Source organism: Silurus meridionalis, chromosome 1 (assembly GCF_014805685.1).
Source record: "Silurus meridionalis isolate SWU-2019-XX chromosome 1, ASM1480568v1, whole genome shotgun sequence".
Taxonomy (NCBI): domain Eukaryota; kingdom Metazoa; phylum Chordata; class Actinopteri; order Siluriformes; family Siluridae; genus Silurus; species Silurus meridionalis.
Window position 1 is genome coordinate 32,677,440 of NC_060884.1, and position 21,851 is coordinate 32,699,290.

At 40.8% G+C, this 21,851-nt stretch overlaps 1 protein-coding gene across 1 annotated transcript; it reads right to left on the reverse strand.

Moving 5' to 3' along the window:
- Positions 1-11,742: 11,742 nt before the first annotated feature.
- Positions 11,743-18,110, reverse strand: LOC124393387 (C-type mannose receptor 2-like). Its single transcript, XM_046861222.1, has 7 exons — positions 18,023-18,110; positions 15,812-15,861; positions 14,159-14,218; positions 13,046-13,420; positions 12,494-12,835; positions 12,306-12,388; positions 11,743-12,082 (listed from the first exon to the last, which is right to left on the reverse strand). The coding sequence occupies exons 3-7, from the start codon at positions 14,193-14,195 to the stop codon at positions 11,945-11,947; spliced, it is 975 nt and encodes a 324-aa protein (XP_046717178.1). The 5' UTR covers positions 14,196-14,218; positions 15,812-15,861; positions 18,023-18,110; the 3' UTR covers positions 11,743-11,944.
- Positions 18,111-21,851: the final 3,741 nt, after the last annotated feature.

The window sequence follows — 21,851 nt, forward strand, 5'->3', positions numbered from 1 at the left end:
TCAAGCAGTGCTTAATATGTTGGGTCATCACCAAAATAACCAAACAGAAATAGACAAAACTTATAGCATTTATATGTTTGCAGGTAATTGCTAGTTGCGTGAACCAGACATTAGCAATTAAATAGAGAAAACTAGCCTTAACTATGAAGTCCAAATTTAATGAAATTTGCTTTTAAAAATCTAGATTTGCACTCTGGTTACAGCCAGTTGGTGGCATTGCGTTTTTATGAAATTTTTTATGGTAATAACAACACTGAATACATGGCCAGATTAGGATCAACTCATTATACAACTATGTCACATATGTCAAGAAACAAGAAAGACTTGATAAAATGTCTTAAAACAAACAATCTATATAAATTGATGATAAAAAGTGTGGTTTATTCTTTGTCGTCTGAGAAATCATTTAATCACCTGAAAAGCTAAATATCAGAAAACCTTTATTTTTACATATAACATTGCTTTGGGTAAAAGTCTATTACACATGAGCTATATTGAGTAATTCTACCAAATTTAATCTTATTATATTTAATATTACTCAGCCTTACATTATACAATTTTATATAACTTTTTTTATTTATTTAAAAGTCAACCCATCACTGACCATGTACATGCATGCAGTCAGGAAAAACAAGCTACTAAACATGAGGACGGGTTCTCATAATTTTGGCAAAGCTACAATTCTACATGGCTAGCACTTGAACCTTTAGTCCTTTTTTCTGGTTTATTTGCTCTTTTTAATATATTATATATTAACTACAGTGTAATTAGGATGGTAATTTGTGGTATATTGTGCTCTAAATTTAATTCTACATGTTATTAAAAAGATTTAAAATGTCTTCAATACAATTCTCAGATCAGATACCCTGTAATATTAATTTGAAAATTAAGTGTGAAAAGCATTTTAACTATGTGGTAATAGCAAGAAAATGACAAAGAATTAAAGAGTTTTGTTGATATTTGTTAGCATCTGCATTACCTGTGTGATTGTTATAAATACTGATAACCATAGGACAGGTCACTACAGTACTCAGAGAGAAGAAATAATAATAAAATAAATACGGCAAAACAAAAACAGATGTAACACAATAGAAAGTTGAAATCAACATGCTGCATAAAAACAGATTATTTCCAAAACATTAGTTTTATGGTTTAATGTAGTCACATGAAGTTTTCAAATATTATTCAGATATTTACTGTAGAAAAGCTCAATGAACATCATAGTAACAAAAATGACATCTTAGCAAGTATATATATATATATATATATATATATATATATATATATATATATATATATATATATATAAAACAGCAAAATATTGAAACATACCTGAATTTTGAAGAGTGTTGGGAACTGTTATGCCTCTATGTTCTTAAGAAACTTCTTTTAGTATCGCACACATGCAAACTAAAAGTTTCCATTTACAAATTCTTTTTATCTACTTTGCCTATTTTTTACCTACTTTTAGATATGGTGAAGGACAGAGGGGCCAGGAGTGGCGCTGATGTCAAGGCTATAGATCCTGACCGGCCCGCAGCAATGCAAATGTCCTGGAGGGAAACTCGAAAGGTCAAGGTCTTAAAAGCAGCCACATTTCGAGTGGAGGCTAGACCAGAAGACTTATAAGAGAAAGAAATAGCATCCACAAAATACCCGCTGAGCATCTGCTTATTTGCAGGGAGACCTCTCCTAGAAGTCTCATAGCAGACGAACAGTTGCTCTGACTTCCCTCACAGTTCTGTTCTGCGGACATAAATGTCTAGTGCTCGGACACAGTCAGTAAACTTTCTCCTGGTCTGGGGCCTCAAAGGGAGGAGGAAAGGATGCTTTTAGGAAAATACCCTGATTTAGGGTAGAGGAAGGCACTGGCCAATCCTGGAGTAAACTCCATGAAAAAAGGGGCCTGTCAGAAGGTGTGAGAGTAAGGACCCAAATGCAGGATGCAGGATGAATTTAGAGTGAACCCCAGGAAGGAGGTGCTAGGGACATGGAACTCACACTTCTCCGCTTTGATGTACAAAACTCAGCAGCGAATTCAGCCACTGAAAATCTTCCGGAGTTCGCCAGAGAAGGCGGAAAAGGACTAGCAGTGGGGGGTCTGGTTCTCCCACGCATCACCTAGGCCACCTTGGCTACTTCAGTGGAAAAGAAAGAGGGTTGAAGTTGAAAGATAATGCCGCATTGAGTGAAGAAGGAACCAGTGTCCTGGTTCCCCAGAGAAACGTGATGGCAGGAGTCTACACTCTCCCTTAATTCCTGCCAGCCGAATCTGGAAAAAAAACTCTAGACTGAAAAATCCGAGAGATCCAAAATGAAAGCATCTGCCAAATGCTGCAAATGTAAATGTAAAATGAAAGTAAAAAATATTCCACGGCAGTAAGGTTCCAAAACAAACACGCAGCCGAAGAGACAATCTGGCAAGGGATAAATGGAGCTATTTATACACATGGAAGATGGCCACCGTGCTAGTGGCGCAACGTCGCAAGGCCAGATGCGGAAGTTGGATTACCGAAAGTGCAAGCGCCATCGAATGACAGGGCCACAGAGAGGGCCTAAAGATTAAGAGAGGAGATGGCCAAGAGGAACACAGTGAGGAACTTTACAGAGGCTCAAGGCGAGGCTTTTGGTTCTTACCCAGCAATTCTTGCAAGGGGGGCATGACCAGCCGCAATTACAGACTGTTCATAAAGGAATTCCAACACTAAACTGACTGGGAAGTTAACTGGATATAGGTGTTATTGTTTACACCATGCAGTAAACAGGCGCCACCTCGCAGCATATGACATCCTTGTGGGGGGAGCTCTAAATTGAAGAATAGTCTCTACCACCTCGGTGGAAAGACCGGCGGCTAGGAGCAGCTTGGCCATGCCTGTACTATGTAATCCAGCCCTGGAGGTGCTGGGGGTGTTAGGAAAAACAAGAGGGGGCAGTGCAATGTCTCTTGAGAGGCCAACAGGTCCACCTAAACTTTGTATAATTTTAGGTTTTGCTCCACCACCTCGCGGTGAAGTCGCCATTCCCTGGGCCTCGGGCCTAGCCATGAGATTGTATCTGCTCCCTGGTTTAAGTGGCCCAAGAAGTATGCTGCCTTTAAGGAGAGCAGCTTTCTTTGGGCCCACAGGAGGATCTGCCATGACAGCATGTCCAGAAGGCAAGATCGCAGACCCCCAGGTGGTTGATATACAGTTGTGTTCAAAATTATTCAACCCCCACTGAAATTGATTGTTTTGGTCGGTTTTACATTGATTATGATCATTCAGTCATCCTGCTTACAATTAAATCAAAGAGGCACGTGTAGGTCAGACAAATATAACATAACATTTATAATGAAATAACCACAAATGTCTTTTCTGAGCTCACATCATTATCAGTTTTATTCAACCCCCAAGTGACATTCAATCTTAGTACTTAGTACAACATCCTTTTACAGTAATAACAGCTTTTAAACGTGAAGCATAGCTTGACACAAGTGTCTTGCAGCGATCTACGGGTATCTTCGCCCATTCATCATGGGCAAAAGCCTCCAGTTCAGTCACATCCTTAGGCTTGCGCACTGCAACTGCTTTCTTTAAGTCCCACCAGAGGTTCTCAATCGGATTTAAGTCTGGTGACTGCGATGGCCACTTCAAAATGTTCCAGCCTTTAATCTGCAACCATGCTCTAGTGGACTTGGAGGTATGCTTGGGATCATTGTCCTGTTGAAAGGTCCAACGTCTTCCAAGCCTCAGGTTTGTGACGGACTGCATCACATTGTCATCCAATATCTCCTGGTACTGAAGAGAATTCATGGTACCTTGCACACGCTGAAGCTTCCCAGTACCTGCAGAAGCAAAACAGCCCCAAAGCATGATTGACCCCCCGCCATGCTTCACAGTAGGCAAGGTGTTCTTTTCTTCATAGGCCTTGTTCTTCCTCCTCCAAACATAGCGTTGATCCATGGGCCCAAACAGTTCTAATTTTGTTTCATCAGTCCACAGAACACTATCCCAAAACTTCTGTGGTTTGTCCACATGACTTTTGGCATACTGCAGTCGACTCTTCTTATTCTTTGGGGACAGCAAGGGGGTGCGCCTGGGAGTTCTGGCATGGAGGCCTTCATTACGCAGGGTGCGCCGTATTGTCTGAGCAGAAACTTCAGTACCCACATCTGACAAATCTTTTCTCAGTTCCTCAGCAGTCACACGGGGACTTTTCTCCACTTTACGCTTCAGGTAGCGCACAGCAGTCGAAGTCAGCATCTTCTTTCTGCCACGACCAGGTAGCGTTTCAACAGTGCCCTTTGCCTTGAATTTGCGAATGATGCTTCCTATGGTGTCTCTTGGTATGTTTAACATCTTTGCAATCTTCTTATAGCCATTGCCCTTCCTGTGAAGAGTAATCACCTGTTCTCTTGTCTTCCTGGACCATTCTCTTGACCTCACCATGTTTGTAACCACACCAGTAAATGTCTAGAAGGAGCTGAGTATCACAGTCATTTTAAAGCTGCCTAATTGGTGCTTATTAGGCTTTATTGCTGCTCCCTGATATCCACAGGTGTTTTTAATACCTGATTGAAAACACTTCATTGAACCTCTGTTCTTCAGAGTGGTAGTCTTTAAGGGGTTGAATAATTATGTCAATGAAGAATTCACAAAAGAAACATTTACTACTGTATTACAAAACTAATTGATGTCATTTTAGTTGCATATGGTTCTTTAAGAAGTCCTTGTAGGATTTCATTCTGAATACAATTACAAATGTACACTAAATTCCCTAAAACCATTTACAGCATTGGGGGTTGAATAATTTTGAACACAACTGTAGGAAGCCACCGAAGTGTTGTCCATATGGACCAACACATAGTGGCCTCTGTGGTGTGGGTAGAAATGCCTCAGAGCTTGAAGCACAGCCAGCATCTCGAGGCAGTTTATGTGCCACATTCGATGGAACCTCCCCCATAGACCTTGAGCGGAGCAGCAACTCCCCACCTCATGAGAGACATGTCTATTGTATGCATTTAGCGACACCCAGGAACTCTCAGCACAGGGCCCTGAGTCAGGCACCTGGGATTTCTCCACACATCTAAGGCATGTAGGGTTTGCCACATGACCATGATCATATGTAGTGGATTACCCCTCCGGGAAAACCCCTGGGTCTTGCGCCACCACTGAAGGGGGCTCATGTGCAGGAGGCCAAGTGGAACCACTTTGGACGCAGCTGCCATCAGACCCAGCAGTCTCTGAAACTGCTTTACAGTATGTGACTGGCCCACGAAAATGGACTTGACATGAGCAGGGGACATATGTGCCCGCATAATGGTCGAATCCCATACTACGCCTAAGTAAGTGGTTCTCTGTGATGTAGAAAGCATATTCTTTTTGGTGTTCAGCCTTCACATCAGTTCCTGTGGGCAAGAATGACATCTCGATGCTGGACCACCAGTTGCTCTGATTAAGGCAATATCAACAAATACTCAATATAGTTTAGCAGCGGGAAGCCCCGAAGCCTCAGCAGGACCAGTGCCACACACACTTTGTGAAGGTGCCGGGTAAAAGGGCAAGACCAAAAGGAAGGACATGATATTGTTAAGCTTCGGCCCCGAAAGCAAACCTAAGGAACTTCCTGTAAGCTGGAAGGATGGGTACATGAAAATATACATCTTTCAAATCTATGGTCACAAACCAGTCCTAAGACTTCCATCCTTCCAGCTTCCAGTCGTAAAAGCAAGTGTTTCAGCTGATGCAGGTCCAGTATAGAATGCAACCCACTGTCCTTTTTGGGAACTATGAAGTACCAGCTGTAGGAACTGAACTCTTTGTCTGTTGTGGGACCACCTCAATGACCACCTTCCTTAAGAGAGTGTTAACTTCCTGTTTCATGACCAGAGCCTGCTTGGCGAGACCTGAACTGGATCGTATAGATTCTGTCTACAGTGCGCAGGACCCACCAAGACACATCTGGCAGAGCCTTCAATGCCGCCAGATATTCTCTTAAGGGAATCAATTTCTTGTGACTGATTTCTGGCATGCCTAGAGCCTCCTGGCATTGGCGACCCCCCCCCCCATGTCTGCTTCCGAGCCAGGCAGAGAGCGAGGACGGTGGTAATTTGAGCTGGTCATGCCCTGAAGCACCAAGAGAGTCTTGGCACCAAGAGAGTTTCTGAGGGTGTCAGGGCAGGGTGGACATGGTATATTGAGGTGCACAGCGCCCCTTCCAGGCAGGGTCCCCAGGTTGTCCTAGGTCAGGACTTTTTGGCCAAAAATGCCTTGATTAAATATGATGGTCCTCAGAACTGTCATCTTCTGGGGCTTCGGCCTTAACTGTCACACCTGGTCCCTTTTGGGGGGTTGCGTGTTGCGACGAGGTGCTGGGTTGTGGTGGACCGATGTAGGAGAAAACGCTGGAATGCCCCAACTGCTTCTTTGCCTCCGGAAAGCTGTTGACAACCGCATTAACAGCATCACCGAACAGGCCAGTTGGCCACAGCAAGGTCAGGTGTCCAGGAAGACAGCCCTATCTCTATTTTTGGAAAAATAGCATTCTCTTTGTTAGCCCTCAGGGCCAAGTCTGTAGCACAGCAGAGCTCATGAACCTGCTCACCGCCTGAGACATCTCCGATGTCGATTTCCTACAGTAGATCGACCTGATAGACCTCCAGCACAGCCATGGTGTGCAGACAGCCTGCGGCCTGACCTGCTTTGCCCACCAGCACCGAGGTGGTTCTCAGGGGCTTTGTGGACAGTGCTGGGGCTTAAAGGGATAAAGCATTGCCTGGGGAAAGATAGCTAGTAGTAGTAGTAGTTTGAGGGTGTATTCAATGTTTTCAGTGTGTGCTGTGGTTAAGGTTATGTTAAAATTTCTTTCTAATGGCTAAAAACACCAACTAGAAAAAACATTTAAAAAACAAGATATGATGTTTGGGTTAACCAGTAATTCTTTATTATTTGCATTATCTAAACTATTGTATGGCACAAAATATTTCCAAATTCTAATATAAAATTTTGAAAACACATTATATTTTTTAAAACCCATGCATGTCTCTTTTTTTTATGAAACAAAAATTTTTTTTTTATTTGCACTTTATCTTTAATTAACAGTTTACAAACCACTCTATTACCCTTTTGTATAAATGCATAGCTCAGATACACATACACAATTTATATTTAATGAGTAATGGAGGTTAAATGTATGATTGCACTCATGTCTGTGTTACCTTCGGGCTCTCTCTTTCAGTTATGCTGTGATAAATAGGCATGCTAGAGTCCCTATTTGCATTCTGAACTTGCTCTTTTTCTCATTCTCTATTAACATTTACATCATTTTCAGATGCCATTAACCAGAGCAACTTTATAACTGAGTGAGTGAGGGTGAAATGCTTTCTTTGGTTGCACCAAGATATTACAACCCTAGGTAGCCCATGTCCACATTGGTGTTCTGTATGTGTGCCTTGTGTGCAGGTCCGATCCACTCCAGAGTTTGAGGCCTGCCCTAGCCTGGCTGATCCCACCTCCTTCACGATGACATCATCCACCAGTTACTATTTAAGGAGGAAGGAGTGAAGCAATCAAGGAGAGTTGTTGTAGTGGTGGTCTGTTTGTTTGCTTTGGTGTTTGGGGTATAGCTTGGTTGTTGTTGATCGTGATTTTGACCTCTGCCTGTTTATTGACTTTGAGCCTGTTTAGCCCTTGGACTACTGTTGGTTGTATATATTTATTTTGTATTATATTGTAAAATCTTTGGTCACTGTACATATTTATTTCACTGGCATTAAGGGTGTGGCTGCCATTTACTTTGGGTGTGGGATTGTTTTGTCTTTGTTTTTGAAGCAGGGAGTTTGGGAAGCTGTTTGTATTGTAGCTTCCCCAAAATAGTCCTTTTTGTTTATTGTTTTGGCCTTGGCCCACCCTGAAGACAAGCCTGTAAGTCTGTGTACATATATATATGTTAATATACTAACACCTGTGTAGCAAACCTTTTTGTGTGTGTTTGTGGTCAATTTATAAGATCCATTCTTTTGAATCCCGAGCTAAATACTCTGTCCGGCCTAACCCTAGACTGGGTCGTAACAAAGATTTGTGCCAAGGCGATCATATAGGATGCTACCCCATTACATGTGGGTCCTAATATATCATCTACTTTTTCTTCTTCTGGCTGCTCATATTAGGGGTCGCCATGGTGGATAATCTGTCTACATCACCCCCTCAACATCTGCCTCAACTACCTGTTTCAAACAAACTACCTGCATGTCCTCTCTCACCACATTCATAAACCTCCTCTCTGGTATTCCCCTTTTCCTCCTTCCTGGTGGCTCCATCCTCAGCATTCTTCTGCCCATATACCCAATGTCCTTCCTTTACACGTGTCTAAACCATCTTAATCGCACATCCCTTACCTTGTCTCCAAAATGTTCCATATGCGTGGTTCCTCTAATAAACCTGTATCTAATCCTGTCCGTCAATCTCAGCATCTTCAGCTCTGCTACCTCTAGCTCCACCTCCTGACTTTAAGCAAATGCCACTGACTCTAAAACATACAACAATGCAGGTCGCACCACAGTCCTAAAAACTACCCCTTTTACTCTTGCAGATACCCTTGTATCACAAATTACTCCTGCTATTACTCTTCTCCACCCACTCCACCCTGCCTGCACTCTTTTCTTCACCACTCTAACCCCACTCTCCATTACTTTGCACTGTTGACCCTGGGGTCCTAAACTCCTCCACCTTCTCAACCTCTTCGCCCTCTCTTCTCCCACTGCCACATGTACTCACACATGCACTCTGTCTTACTCATACTGACTTTCATTCTGTAGCTCACAGATGGTCACCTCTTCTCTCAGCCTGGCTTCCACTATTCTTTCCCAAAACGTCATGATGTGTCTGATCAACTTTATCCCCCTGTAGTTACTGCAGGTCTGCACATCTCCCTTATTCCTAAAAATTGGTAACAGCACACTCCTTTTTCTTTCATTAGGCGCATCCTCTCACCTTCCAGAATTTTGTTGAACATCTACACTCTTCAACTTGTATGCCATCTGGTTCAACTGACATTCCACTCGTCATCCTCTTAATCACTGCTCTCACTTCCTCCTTACTAATCCTATCCACTTCCTGCTTCACTATCTATTCTCCATCCAAACTTCTCTCTCTCTCATTTTCCTCATTTATCATGAACAAGTTATGTATCATAGTAAAACATATCTTTGGTACTAATCATACCTTCCTGGTATTAACTTTCCTGAATGCGCTCACATTATGCTCCGAGATGGTGAACGTGTTTACCTCTCCGGCTCCCTCAGTGTGCATGCTGTTTGTGCTACTGGCGCGGCATCCAAAGATGATGGTAGCATCAATACCAACAGCATGCCATGCCTATGAGTCTGATGTTAGGGATGGTCCACACAGCATGATTAAAGGCATTTTGGGCGGTGGCTGTAAGATAGATATATAAGGTATATCTTGGGTAGAGACATCTGTTTATAGTCCTATATTACCATTCTATTTAACTTATGTAAATCATGTAAACACTGTATATTCTGCATTTGCTGATATTGCACTTTGGTTAGACCCAAACTGCATTTCATTTCCTTGTACTTGTACATGTGTAATGACAATAAAGTTGAATCTAATCTAATCTAATCTAATCTAATCTAATCTAATATCCAGACTGACATAGAAATAAAGCAGAAATGAGGATTGTATAAAACAAAGTGTATACACCAACCAGGCATAACTTTATGGCCACTGATCAGGCATAACATTATGATCACCTGCCCAATATTGTGTTGCTCCCCTTTTGCTGCCAAAACAATCCTGACCTGTGGAACATTAACAACATTTAATTCTTCAGCAATTTGAGCTACAGAAGCTCGTCTGTTGGATCACACGGGCCAGCCTTCACTCCCCACGTGCATTAGTGAGCCTTGGCCGACATGACCCTGTCACCGGTTCACCTCTGTTTCCTCCTTGGACCACTTTTGATAGATACTGACCACTGCAGACCAGGGACATCCCACATGAGCTGCAGATTTGGAGATGCTCCGACCCAGTCATCTAGACATCACAATTTGGCCTTCTCAAACTCACTCAATTCCTTACAATCATTAATAGAAGCTTATTTGCTTCTAACACATTACCTTTGAGAACAAAATTTTTAATTGTTGCCTAGATTTGCCTAGATTTGTTGCCTAGATTGTTGAAAGATTTATGATCAAACTCTTGATGTCACCCAGATGAGGATGGGTTCCCCTTTTGAGTCTGGTTCCTCTCAAGGTTTCTTCCTCATAACATCTAAGGGAGTTTTTCCTTGCCACAGTCGCCACGGCTTGCTCATCAGGGACAAATGCACACCATTCACCATCACTGTTGATTTGTGTAAAGCTGCTTTTTTTTTAATTGTTGCCTAGATTTGCCTAGATTTGTTGCCTAGATTGTTGAAAGATTTATGATCAAACTCTTGATGTCACCCAGATGAGGATGGGTTCCCCTTTTGAGTCTGGTTCCTCTCAAGGTTTCTTCCTCATAACATCTAAGGGAGTTTTTCCTTGCCACAGTCGCCACGGCTTGCTCATCAGGGACAAATGCACACCATTCACCATCACTGTTGATTTGTGTAAAGCTGCTTTGAGACAATGTCTGTTGTGAAAAGCGCTATACAAATAAACTTGACTTGACTTGACTAATATATCCCACCCACCAACAGGTGCCATGATGAAGAGATCATCAGTGTTATTCAGTTCACTGCTCATAATGTAATAATGTCATAATGTGAGGTCTGGTCTGTGCCCTGAGACTAAATTACCTACACAGAAAACACAAAAAGAATGTACATTTTGTGAACTCAATAAACAAAAACAGGAAAGCAACCCACACCCAACACAATTTCAGCCACACCCCTACTACCATTGAACACAACAAACAAGTGTATAAATATATTACAATAACACTGAGTATACACAACCAACCATTTACATTTAAATTTACACTCTGTGGAATGTGCTGCTTTGAACCCAGACTGGTTTGGATCATGGAGGTTGTTCTGTGAGAGATAGACAGACAGTGAGTTTTACAAGAAGCATAAGACAGTTTTTATTTGGAGAAACAAACGGTCCAGATGCTGAGAGTGTTTAAACAATTTTATTATTATTAAGTTGTTATTCATGCTAAGGGAGGATTTTTATTAAAAATAAAGTGGAAAACAAATAGTCTTACTAGACATTTATATATTTGTTTGGTCGAAGGGAATCATCCTACTGTTAAATAAAACCTAAATTGTGGCAGATAAACAAAAGGAACATGTATGCATTTCTTAAAAATCAAGACTAGTTTTTTTTTTGACAGGCACTGGACACTTTAGATGTCAAACCCTAGCATATAATAAATAAAACAAAGCAAAGCGGTAGTGCATAACAATCTATTCAGGAAATCATTAAAATCATTCTATAATTATTCAAAATTCTATATAACAATTTTCACAGTGAAGAAAAACAGTTGCATTTTGAGTCTGGTTCTCTAAAAAATTTTCGCGTGCCATCTCAAGTTTCACCATCATCACCACGGCTTGTCCACTGTGTGTCCAATAGTTTGGAAACCACTGATTGTTAACTACAATTCAAGTAAAGAATTAAACTGTATAAACCCAACTATAGTCAAGTCAAGTTTATTTCTTTTGCGCTTTTCATAACAGACATTGTCTCATAGCATCTTTACAGAAATTAACAGTTAAGGTGGATTGTGTGTATTTATCCCTGATGAACAGCCATGGTGACTGTGACATAGAAAAACTCCCTTAGATGTTAAGAGGAAGAAGCCTTGAGAGGAACCAGACTCAAAAGGGGAATCCATCGTCATTTTGGTGACATCAAGACAGAACTATATAACTATAGTCTACAGCATTATCATAAAGAGAGAGTGTAGAAGTTTTCCCGTCATTCCAGTTTTCCAGATTATCCCAGATTTCACACTTATGGAATACATTTATCTTTGTCTCCGGCATTATTATTTTCTGCATCCTCCTTGTGAAACACTGCTCCATCTGTTTGCACCCTCCATTTCACCGTGATGTTTCCTGCCATCCCATCTTCCACCAGTTTTAGCTTGATCTAAATAATACAACTTGTATTACTATAATATTTCAGGAGAAAACAATAATCTCATGTAAAAATTGTAGAAATGCTCTGAATCGGGATGTGATGATTTGAAGCCAGATTCTAATTACAATACAGTGTAAATGCTTCATGATCTGATGAAGACGCTAGCTGAACCATGTCTGTCTGGAAATAGAAGATAATTGTAAGAGGGGGTCTTGTGGAGGATGAGACCCACCTGCTCCAAGATTTCTGTCTTGAATTCATTCATGTCCTGATTAGACTGGATCTTCACCTTTACCGTTTGTTGTTTTTTGATGACTGAATAAAACAGCACATAGAAACACACAAAGAAACAATTAAACAGATATACTAAATTTAATGGCAATTTGTTTATAGACATAAGAAAGAAAAAATTCTGTTCACCATCGTAGCAGAAGAAAGGCCTTAAGACAGAGCACAGTGAATCCTCAAGTTGATTTTGATACAAAATTGCACAACTTTCATTTCTCTGGAAATTATCAGGTTTTCCAATCTTCCAAGGGACGAGGGAAAGAGGCGTTTCGTCGATCCACTTCCAGGAGTCTCTGAACAGACCAATCCAGGTGTGAATTTGCAATGGGGTTGCCATATCATGTATCAGTGTGTATTCTGTTTCATCGCTTGTGCTGGCCAGATCTGTGTAATACTGTCTACAGTAACTCTGAGCTTCTATCCATGTTGTGTTTTTGGAGTTGTAAATGTATCTGTCAGAGCCATTTTTCGTTTCTGTGAGAATTTAAATAAAACAAGTTACACCATTAGACCCATTAAAACACCATTAAAAGTAAGTCTCAGAAATAAGAATATCTAAAAATAGAGCAAAGCACACACACATTGGTTTAGATAAAGTTTACCAATAAACAACTCGGATTTTACCATTTACTGTATTAGCACATCAATAACAACATTCACTCCTGAAAAAGGATCTGCTCTCACCATCGAAGCATACAAATGGGGTCATATCTGTACAGTATCTATCATCCCAACCTTGAGGAGCTATTGCACCACAGCTTTGCATTCCACGATTGTTACTAGGCTGGCCGGGAGCCCATATTGTCATATTTCCTAGTGGCTTATTTCCAAGTGACCAGCGCCAACTATTGACATCATTGTACACTCCAATCCAAGCTTTGGAAATGAATTGTTGTCTGTTTGCTTCATCTTGAATTTGGATCAGGTTGTCGTTAGTTTTGATGATAGCCAGATCGGTATATGTCGCCTGGCAGTAAGCCTGAGCATCACTCCATGTTTTCTTATCCTTGACTACATAATACCTGAAATAAGAGACAGACGAGACGAAAGGGACGATTCCTGTGGAGAAAACTATTAATGGTTTTGTGCTGTTAGCTCTGGGAGAAACATATTAAGTGTTTCATTAGATTACTTCAATGCAGTGTTATAAAAACATTTACCTAAATGTACGAGTACTGTAATTATAATGTACAATATATATATAAATAATAATGTAATAATAACAGACTGCCAACAGTCAAAGCTTAATGGTTTGGGGTTGTTTCGGAACAGGGAAAGTTAGAGACTTATTCCAGAAAGTGAAAGGAATCCTGAACCATTATGGCTACCATTCCATGCTTCAACACCATGCAATTCTGTCTGGACTGCGGCTCATAGTAACCGACTTTACCATACAAAAAGACGATGATCATAATTCAGAGAGCAAACAGTTGGAGTGATACCTATCATGGAATGGCCTGCCCAGTCACTGCACTTAAATCCTTCTGAACTGCTTTGAGATTAACTGGATCGCAAAGTCAGAAATCCCCAACTAGAACAACTTTGGTGAGTTTTACAAGAGGCATGGCAAAGTATTTCAGCTTAATGTTAGAGAAACAAACTGTCTGGATGCTAAAAGTGTGTAAAGCTGTTCTTCATGCTAAGGAAGAAATTTTTATTTAAAATAAAGTTTAACTAACAATCACCACTGAACAGCTCAAATAAAACTTAAGCATAATTATATGTTGTTTATTTAATGTGGTAAGCTATTATGCGCACACACACAAATATAAACACACAAAAATATTTTTCTCTTACCTGTGCAAAACAGGATGATGAAAAGATGCTGATGCATCGCAGATTTTGTTGGGAAACTCACTAAACAGTATATATAAAACCAAGTAAATATAAAAATACATAAATTAAAATAAAATAATTTATTCAAAAGCTACAGTGGTACTGGTAAAACTGCATGCATCACATTATCCATAATTATACAGTTTGGCCACCACAATATATCAAAACTACCAGAATAACATAAACTATGTGACTAAGGGTCCTGTCCTTCTGTCATCTGGTATCTGCAATACCCTTTCTGAAAAGGTAAGCAGGGGTTTGCAAAGTGCCAGTTTGTGAATGAGTGGACAGAGCTAAAGGAAGTGAGCAGTAATTATCACACAGCTGAAAATGATTAACATAATTAACAACTATTAACAAGTGTGTGTTCTCTTGCAGTGTGTGGTGAGAAGATAAAAGGGATGTAAGAGCAGAGATAAGTGGAGCTTCTGTATGTGTGTCGATGTGTGCGATTGAATTTTATTACTGAAATGTGAAATCTCAAAATAAAGCTAGTTCTCTGGTGAACTTGTCATCTGTCCTCTTGTCGAAGCAGGTAGGCTTTGTTCAAGCTATTCTATCATGCAGCCTCCTGTCCCCACACCGTGGAAATGGGGACAAATTCCCCAAACCTGGTCGCACAGCCACAGGTTCTACCCCCTCCTTTCATTTTCTTCCCTGTGCGCTCTCCCCTGCAGGTCGTTGATACATAGAATAGAATAGCTTTTATTTGTGACATATACATTACAGCACAGTGACATTTTGTTCTTCACATATCCCAGCTTGCTCAGCTGAGGTCAGATCGAAGGCTCGGCCATGATACAGCGCCGCTGGAGCATGGAGGGTTAAAGACCTCGCTCAAGGACCCAAGAGCAGCAGCTTAGCGATACTGGGGCTTGAACCCCCGACCTTGCGATCAGTAACCCGGCGCCTTAACCACTGGAGCTACCACCCACACATCTCATTAATGGGAGGAAATCCTGGGCCAGCCTGTGGGTACTGCAGGCTTGAAAGGGGTAGACACTGTAGTCAGGCTGTGTCCACCATACATCAAAGCCTTATTCAGCGCAAGACTTTGAATTCAGCATGTGTAGGTGAGGTGTGTGCATGAAGATATACAGAAATATCTATAAGTGGCCATCAATATCACCATCCCTGCCTCACCCGTCAGCTAATTCTGGGAATTAATTGGCCAGCAATTTATCTTTCTGCATCAGTATTAAGCAATTTGGGTTGCTGCGATGGCTGGGGAGATGTTACCAGGGCTGTCAACATCAGCTCTGCATTGGCCAGACACAAAGAGGGGTGGGGTCTTTCACGCAGGTAAAAGCTGCACTCTAGGGTGGAGCACTCTTACATTCCCCTGACTTCTTGGTCTGACTTACAGACCAATGCCTCAAACAGTGGCCTGGGAGCCATGTTTCCCTGGTAGTGGAGGGGTAGGAGAACCCGTTGCTGTACATTATTTGTAAGCTCTTGATATGGGAGAGCCTTAACTAAAAGAAATATCTGGCAATTAATCTTGCATTGTGTCAAGTATCAAGTATATACAGTGTCCAAGATTGTACCAAAAGTGGCACTGTGCTTAAGAAGAAAGTACATGGTTATTTACAAATTCTTAGACCCTCTTGTTACCTCAGAATATTTCCAAAATCACACCAAGCAGCAGGCAAAATTATTAGTCCCTAAAAGGAAAATAAACAGGAAGAAATTGATCAAAACTCTTTGAATTTGTACTGTTTGACTTTATAGTATACAGTTGTGAATGAGAAACGATTCATAATGATTCTAATTTGGTGTCACCCAGAGTTCCTCTCAGGCTTTCTTCTGCATGTCAACTCAGGCAAATTTTCCTTGCTACTGCTGCTTCCAAACTTACATATGCATTGAACTAAAATAATATGCAAATCACACATTCTCAGAAGAGCAAACAGAGAGAAGCAAATGTTAAAGACTTTTGCTTGCTTCATTGGATTAATAACAACCTTAATTATATTGCAGGTTCTTCAATGATTAGTAAGATTTACATATTTTTTAATTTATGGCATTTTCCAGCCAAAACTAAGCTGGAGGAGGAGAAAGAGAGGAGAAAGATGTCTACAGGGACAGCAGGAAAAGGAGAAGTGTAGGAGAGTGGAGGTTCGGGTTGGTACTTTAAATGTTGATACTATGACTGGTAAAGGGAGAGAGGGAGCTGATATGATGGAGAGGAGAAAGGTAGATATATTGTGTGTTCAGGAGACCAAGTAAAATGGGAGTAAGGCCAGGAATGTTGGAGGTGGGTTTAAACTAAATTTAAACTTTAATCATGGTGTGGATGGAAAAATAAATGGTGTAGGGATGATTCTGAAGGAAGAATACAGTAAGAGTGAAGTATGTATATAGTAAGTTTTAAGATTTTGTCATGTTATTTAGTGTAGAGGTTTGGAGCTTGCTTTAGTGAAATGGTATGGACTCTCCATATATGCAAAATTCCTCTCTTTCTTTAATGCCACACGTCGTTTTTTTGAATAGTTTTGATGGTTTCTAAAATTGCGACGTGATAGTGGTGGTATTAAGAGGTGGATTAATTCGGGTAAGTCCCCACTAAAGGCCCAGGTACCAAATGCACGGCTTGCCACTGCATGGTAGTCTCCCTGCCATTGTCTCCAGGCTGACTTAAAAAATACAGAGACGTCAAAGCCTGGGCCTGTTTTAAATCACAGGCGGAATGTAAAAAAATTTGCTGGAGGTTTCTTTCATAGGGATGGTTCCTATTATGTAGATGTACTTGGTTAAAAAGCTGGGGTATGGAATATTTCTTACCTAGTATTGGAAAAAATTAAATACAGAGACATCTGTGCCTACCAAAATAACACACAGGACTATATTAGTACATATATCAGGACTGCAGCTCTTTCAGAAAGGTGTGGGGAAAAAAAGGAGTAGTGCCGCCCTGCTAAACTTAAAAATCCTGGAATCTTAGTGATCTGGGATTCTCTATTTCGCTAAAACTGTTTGTATACGATCCTCAGAAACCACACACCTGATAAAAGAAAGTCCAAATACTCACTAATACTATGCCTGTTGTTTTTTTTTCTAGCGTAGCCAGTCAAGCAGTGCTTAATATGTTGGGTCATCACCAAAATGACCAGACAGAAATAGACAGAACTTACAGCAATTATATGTTTGCAGGTAATCGCTAGTTGCGTGAACCAGACATTCCTTGTCACATATGTCAAGAAACAAAAAAGACTTGATGAAACGTTTTAAACAATCCATATATATTGATGATAAATAGCCTTTTTTTGTTGTTGTTGTCTGAGAAATCATTTAATCACTTGAAAAGCTAAATATCAGAAAAACTTTATTTTTACATATAACATTGCTTTGTTGTAAAGTGTATTACAGATGAGCTATATTGAGCAATCCTACCAAATTTAATCTCATTATATTTAATATTACTCAGCCTTACGTTATACAGTTTTATATAACCTTTTTCATTTATTTGAAAGTCAACCCATCACTGACCATGTACATGCACGCAGTCAGGAAAAACAAGCTACTAAACACAAGGAAGGGATCTCATAATTCTGGCAAAGCTACAATTATACATGGCTAGCACTTGAACCTTTAGTCCTTTTTCTAGTTTATTTGCTTATTAATATATTATATATTAACTACAGTGTAATTAGGATGGTAATTTGTGGTATAGTGTGCTCTAAATTTAATTCTACATTTTATTAAAAAGATTTTACATGTCTTAAATACAATTTGCAAACCAGATACCCTGTAATATTAAGTTAATAATTAAGTGTGAAAAGCATTTTCACTATGTGGTAATAGCAGCAAAATACTGAAACATACCTGAATTTTGAAGAGTGTTGGGAACTGTTATGCCTCTGTGTTCTTAAGAAACTTCTTCTGTTGCACATTTATGCAAACGACAAGTTTCTTTTTACAAATTCTTTTTACCTACTTTACAAATCAGATTGTAAGAAAAAAAAAAAAAAGATGACTCAAAAAAGGACAGTGGACTGAGGTGTGTTTTTAACACACAAAATATGAGCTAATTTCAAAGGTTTATAATCAAACAAGCAGATGCATATACAAGTGCAGATAATTTTAATACATTATATGGACAACAGTAGAGACTTCCAGCCATATGTGGTTCTTTTCAAGCTACTGCAAAGTTGAAGGCCCACAGTTGTATAGGATACTTTTGGATGCATTGAATTTTCCATTTTCTTGTTCCAGCATGACAATGCCCCTGTCCACAGAGTCAACTACATGAAGATATGCTTTACATGAGTTGCAGTGGAAGATCGCCTGCTATTGAGATCGGATCTCAACCCTATTAAACACCTTTGAAATTAATTGGAACACTGACTGCACCCAATCCTGGTGTAAGCGTTTTGCTAGACCCAGGAACTCTCAGCACAGAAGAGGGTTGGGAACTGTTATGCCTTTGTGTTCTTAAGAAATTCTTTTAGTATCACACACATGCAAACTACAAGTTTCTTTTTACAAATTTTTTTTTATCTACTTTACAAATCAGATTGTATGAAAATAAAAAAAAAAGGATGACTCAAAAAAGGACAGTGGACTGTGGTGTGTTTTTAACACACAAAATATAAGCTAATCCCAAAATGACTGAATGTAAGGTTTATAATCAAACAAGCAGATGCATATACAAGTGCAGATAATTTTAATACATTATATGGACAACAGTAGAGACTTCCAGCCATATGTGGTTCTTTTTTAAGCTAGTGCAAAGTTGAAGACCCACAGTTGTATAGGATACTTTTGGATGCATTGAATTGTCCCCTTTGCTTGTTCCAGCATGACAATGCCCCACAGAGTCAACTACATGAAGATATGCTTTACATGGGTTGCAGTGGAAGATCGCCTGCTATTAAGATCTGATTTCAACCCTATTAAACACCTTTGAAATTAATTGGAACACTGACTGCACCCAATCCTTCTCACCACACCCACATCAGTAACGTCTCCAGGTTACGTATGTAACCATTATTGCCCCCGAGGGAAAAAGATGGGATGCTGTTTCAGAAATGCTTTGGGAACGCCTCGCATTGTCCACGCTCTAAATCACGTGTATAATCAGTCCAATGGAAAGCACGGCATCACCGGCGGGGTGACGTCACAACCAGGAAGCTTAAATGCACATGGAGTAAAACCAGTGGCAGCTTTTGAAAAGGGATGGAAGTGCTGCAGGGATGCAGGCATTGTTGCGTAGAGACGCAGCATCTCGTTCCTTCGAGAAACCATGACTACATATGTAGCCTGGAGACATTTCCCTTCAGGAACTCGAGCTGCATCAGAAACGCTTTGGGAATTAAAGAATTAGAGACCAGTCCCTGCCTAGTGTGGACCGGCACAGCTAGGGTGAAGGACAGAGGGGCCAGGAGTGGTGCTGATGTCTATAGACATCAGAACCTGACCGGCTATAGAACCTGACCGGCCCGCAGCAATGCAAATGTCATGGAGGGAAACTCAAAAGGACAAGGCCTTAGAGGCAGCCACATTTTGAGTAGAGGGGAGACCAGAGGACTCATAAGAGAAAGAAATAGCATCCACAATCCACCTGCTGAGCATCTGCTGTTAGACTTTCCTCAGGTCCAGTTTTGTGAAAACGGAAGCTCCTTGGAGCTGTTCAAAAGCAGTGTCCATAAAGGGGTCCATTAGCTGTTCTTGATGGTAATACTATTAACCACGATAATCGATGCAGAGCATAATGTCCCATCCTTCTTCTCCTCAAAAAAAAACCCCGCAACGGCAGGGGAGGAGGAAGGCCGAATAAGGCTAGCGGCAAAATATTTCTGAATGTACTGCATCATGGCTTTTTGCTCGGGGCCTGACAGGTGGTACAAACGTCCCTGGGGCGGGGGGCGAGTGTATTTTGTTCATATGGCTGATGAGCAGGTAAGGAGGAAGCTCGGGCCTTGCTGAATACTTGTCCTAGGTCATGATAAACCGAGGGAATGGAGTCAAGGTCCAAGGTCTCAAGGGAAACAGTGGCAAATGATTGAGTTAAACAGTGGGAATGGCAGAAGGTTCCCCACTCTAAAGCCCTATTCAGACGGGACTAGTTTTACAATGGGTCCTTAGAGAAATTTCTGTTTCACAGACATACTTTGTGATTTTAATCTCGTTCGAATCTGCCATGTCTGTCTTTCTCTCACATGACCTCTGTAAAAATGACCTACTGTTTTTCAGCAAACTCGACGGTCCTCTGAGAAATCTAATCCTGTCTGAATGCGAATGTCTGTGATTGCCGAAAATGTTTTTTCCAAAACGCGTTTTCGTGTGTGTTTTGGTCAAAGTGAACTAACGTACTAACCCTAGCGCACCAGTATTCAAGTTTCTTTTTTGCCGCCATTTTACTATTGATCGGTCATATGACCATACGCAATCCACGCATCCTGGACATGTGGTCTTGTGCAGCACCCACATGTAAAACACAGACACTCCTACCTCTGTTATAAACACGGAGATGTTAGTCCCCTCCGAATCCATACATGAAATGACAGATGTCGGTTGAAAGAAATTCTAACTCAAACGTCATTTGGAAAACTATTCCTGTCCGAATAGGTCTTAAGACTTTACCTGTGGATCAGTCCAGGTGGAGGTTGTGTTTCTGTGTTTCTGCCGAGCATGACAGGAGTGTGAGGGGATGAAATAACTAAAAAGGATAGCAATTCCTCATGTTGATCAGCAATGATGACTAGGAGTGGCTTTGTGCAATGGTATGGTCTCAATCATTAGCTGCTGAACTAAATCCTAATCCAGAAAATCTGAGTCTGCCCCTGAATCCACAAAAGCTGCAAGCTGGTGCTCCTGCCCCCCCAGAGAGGATGCGGATGTCCGTGTGAAGTGGTTTGGAGAGGGCAGGAAGGATTTGTCTCAGCGAGGGCCTCCCCATCAGCGACAAGCCCAGTCTTTTAAAGGGCAGAAAATCGGCATGTGTCCAGCCTCCCCGCAGTAGAGATACAAGCCTCTGGAGCTACGCCTCTCCTTTTCATTTGGGGATACAGTGCCCTCCACAATTATTGGCACCCCTGTTTAAGATGTGGTCGTGGACTTCTAAAAATTCTCCTTTTTTTTAAAACAACATAGAACCCAAATGCAAAAAAAGAGAAAAATCCAACCTTTCATTTAAGTACATAACTTTGGTGGTAAAAAAAAAATCATACATTTAGAAAAAAAAACAACTTGAAATCATGTGTCCCACAATTATTGGCACCCCTAACAATTCCTCTGAAAAATTTAATTGTTTTTTTTTTTATATATTTTTCTGTAGTTGCTAAGGTTGGTCAGGGTATCTAGGGACTTTTAATTAGTAATTCATGATTTCCTGTTTCCCTGGGGGGGGTATAAATATGACGTGACACAGAGGCCTAATTCTCTTACCCATTTGTCAACATGGCAAAGACAAGAGAACACACCATTCAAGTAAGGCAGATGTGTGTCGACCTTCATAAGTCAGGCAATGGCTACAAGAAAATAGCCACCGCCTTAACTTGCCGGTATCTACAGTCAGAGGAATCATTAAGAAGTTTAAAACAACTGGAACAGTGACAAACAAGGCTGGAAGAGGTCCCAAGTTTATCTTGCCACAACGCACAGTGAGGAGGATGGTAAGAGAAGTAAAAAAATTTCCCAAGCTCACCGTCAC

What these genes read in the sequence shown, in the direction of transcription:
- LOC124393387 (XM_046861222.1), bottom strand. Translation starts at nt 14,195, where the DNA reads ATGCATCAGCATCTTTTCATCATCCTGTTTTGCACAG. An exon ending in CCCATTTGTATGCTTCGATG is followed by an intron (nt 12,836 to 13,045) that starts GTGAGAGCAGAT and finishes AAATTCTCACAG; the next exon opens with AAACGAAAAATGGCTCTGAC. An exon ending in GCCTTTCTTCTGCTACGATG is followed by an intron (nt 12,389 to 12,493) that starts GTGAACAGAATT and finishes TGTTTTATTCAG; the next exon opens with TCATCAAAAAACAACAAACG.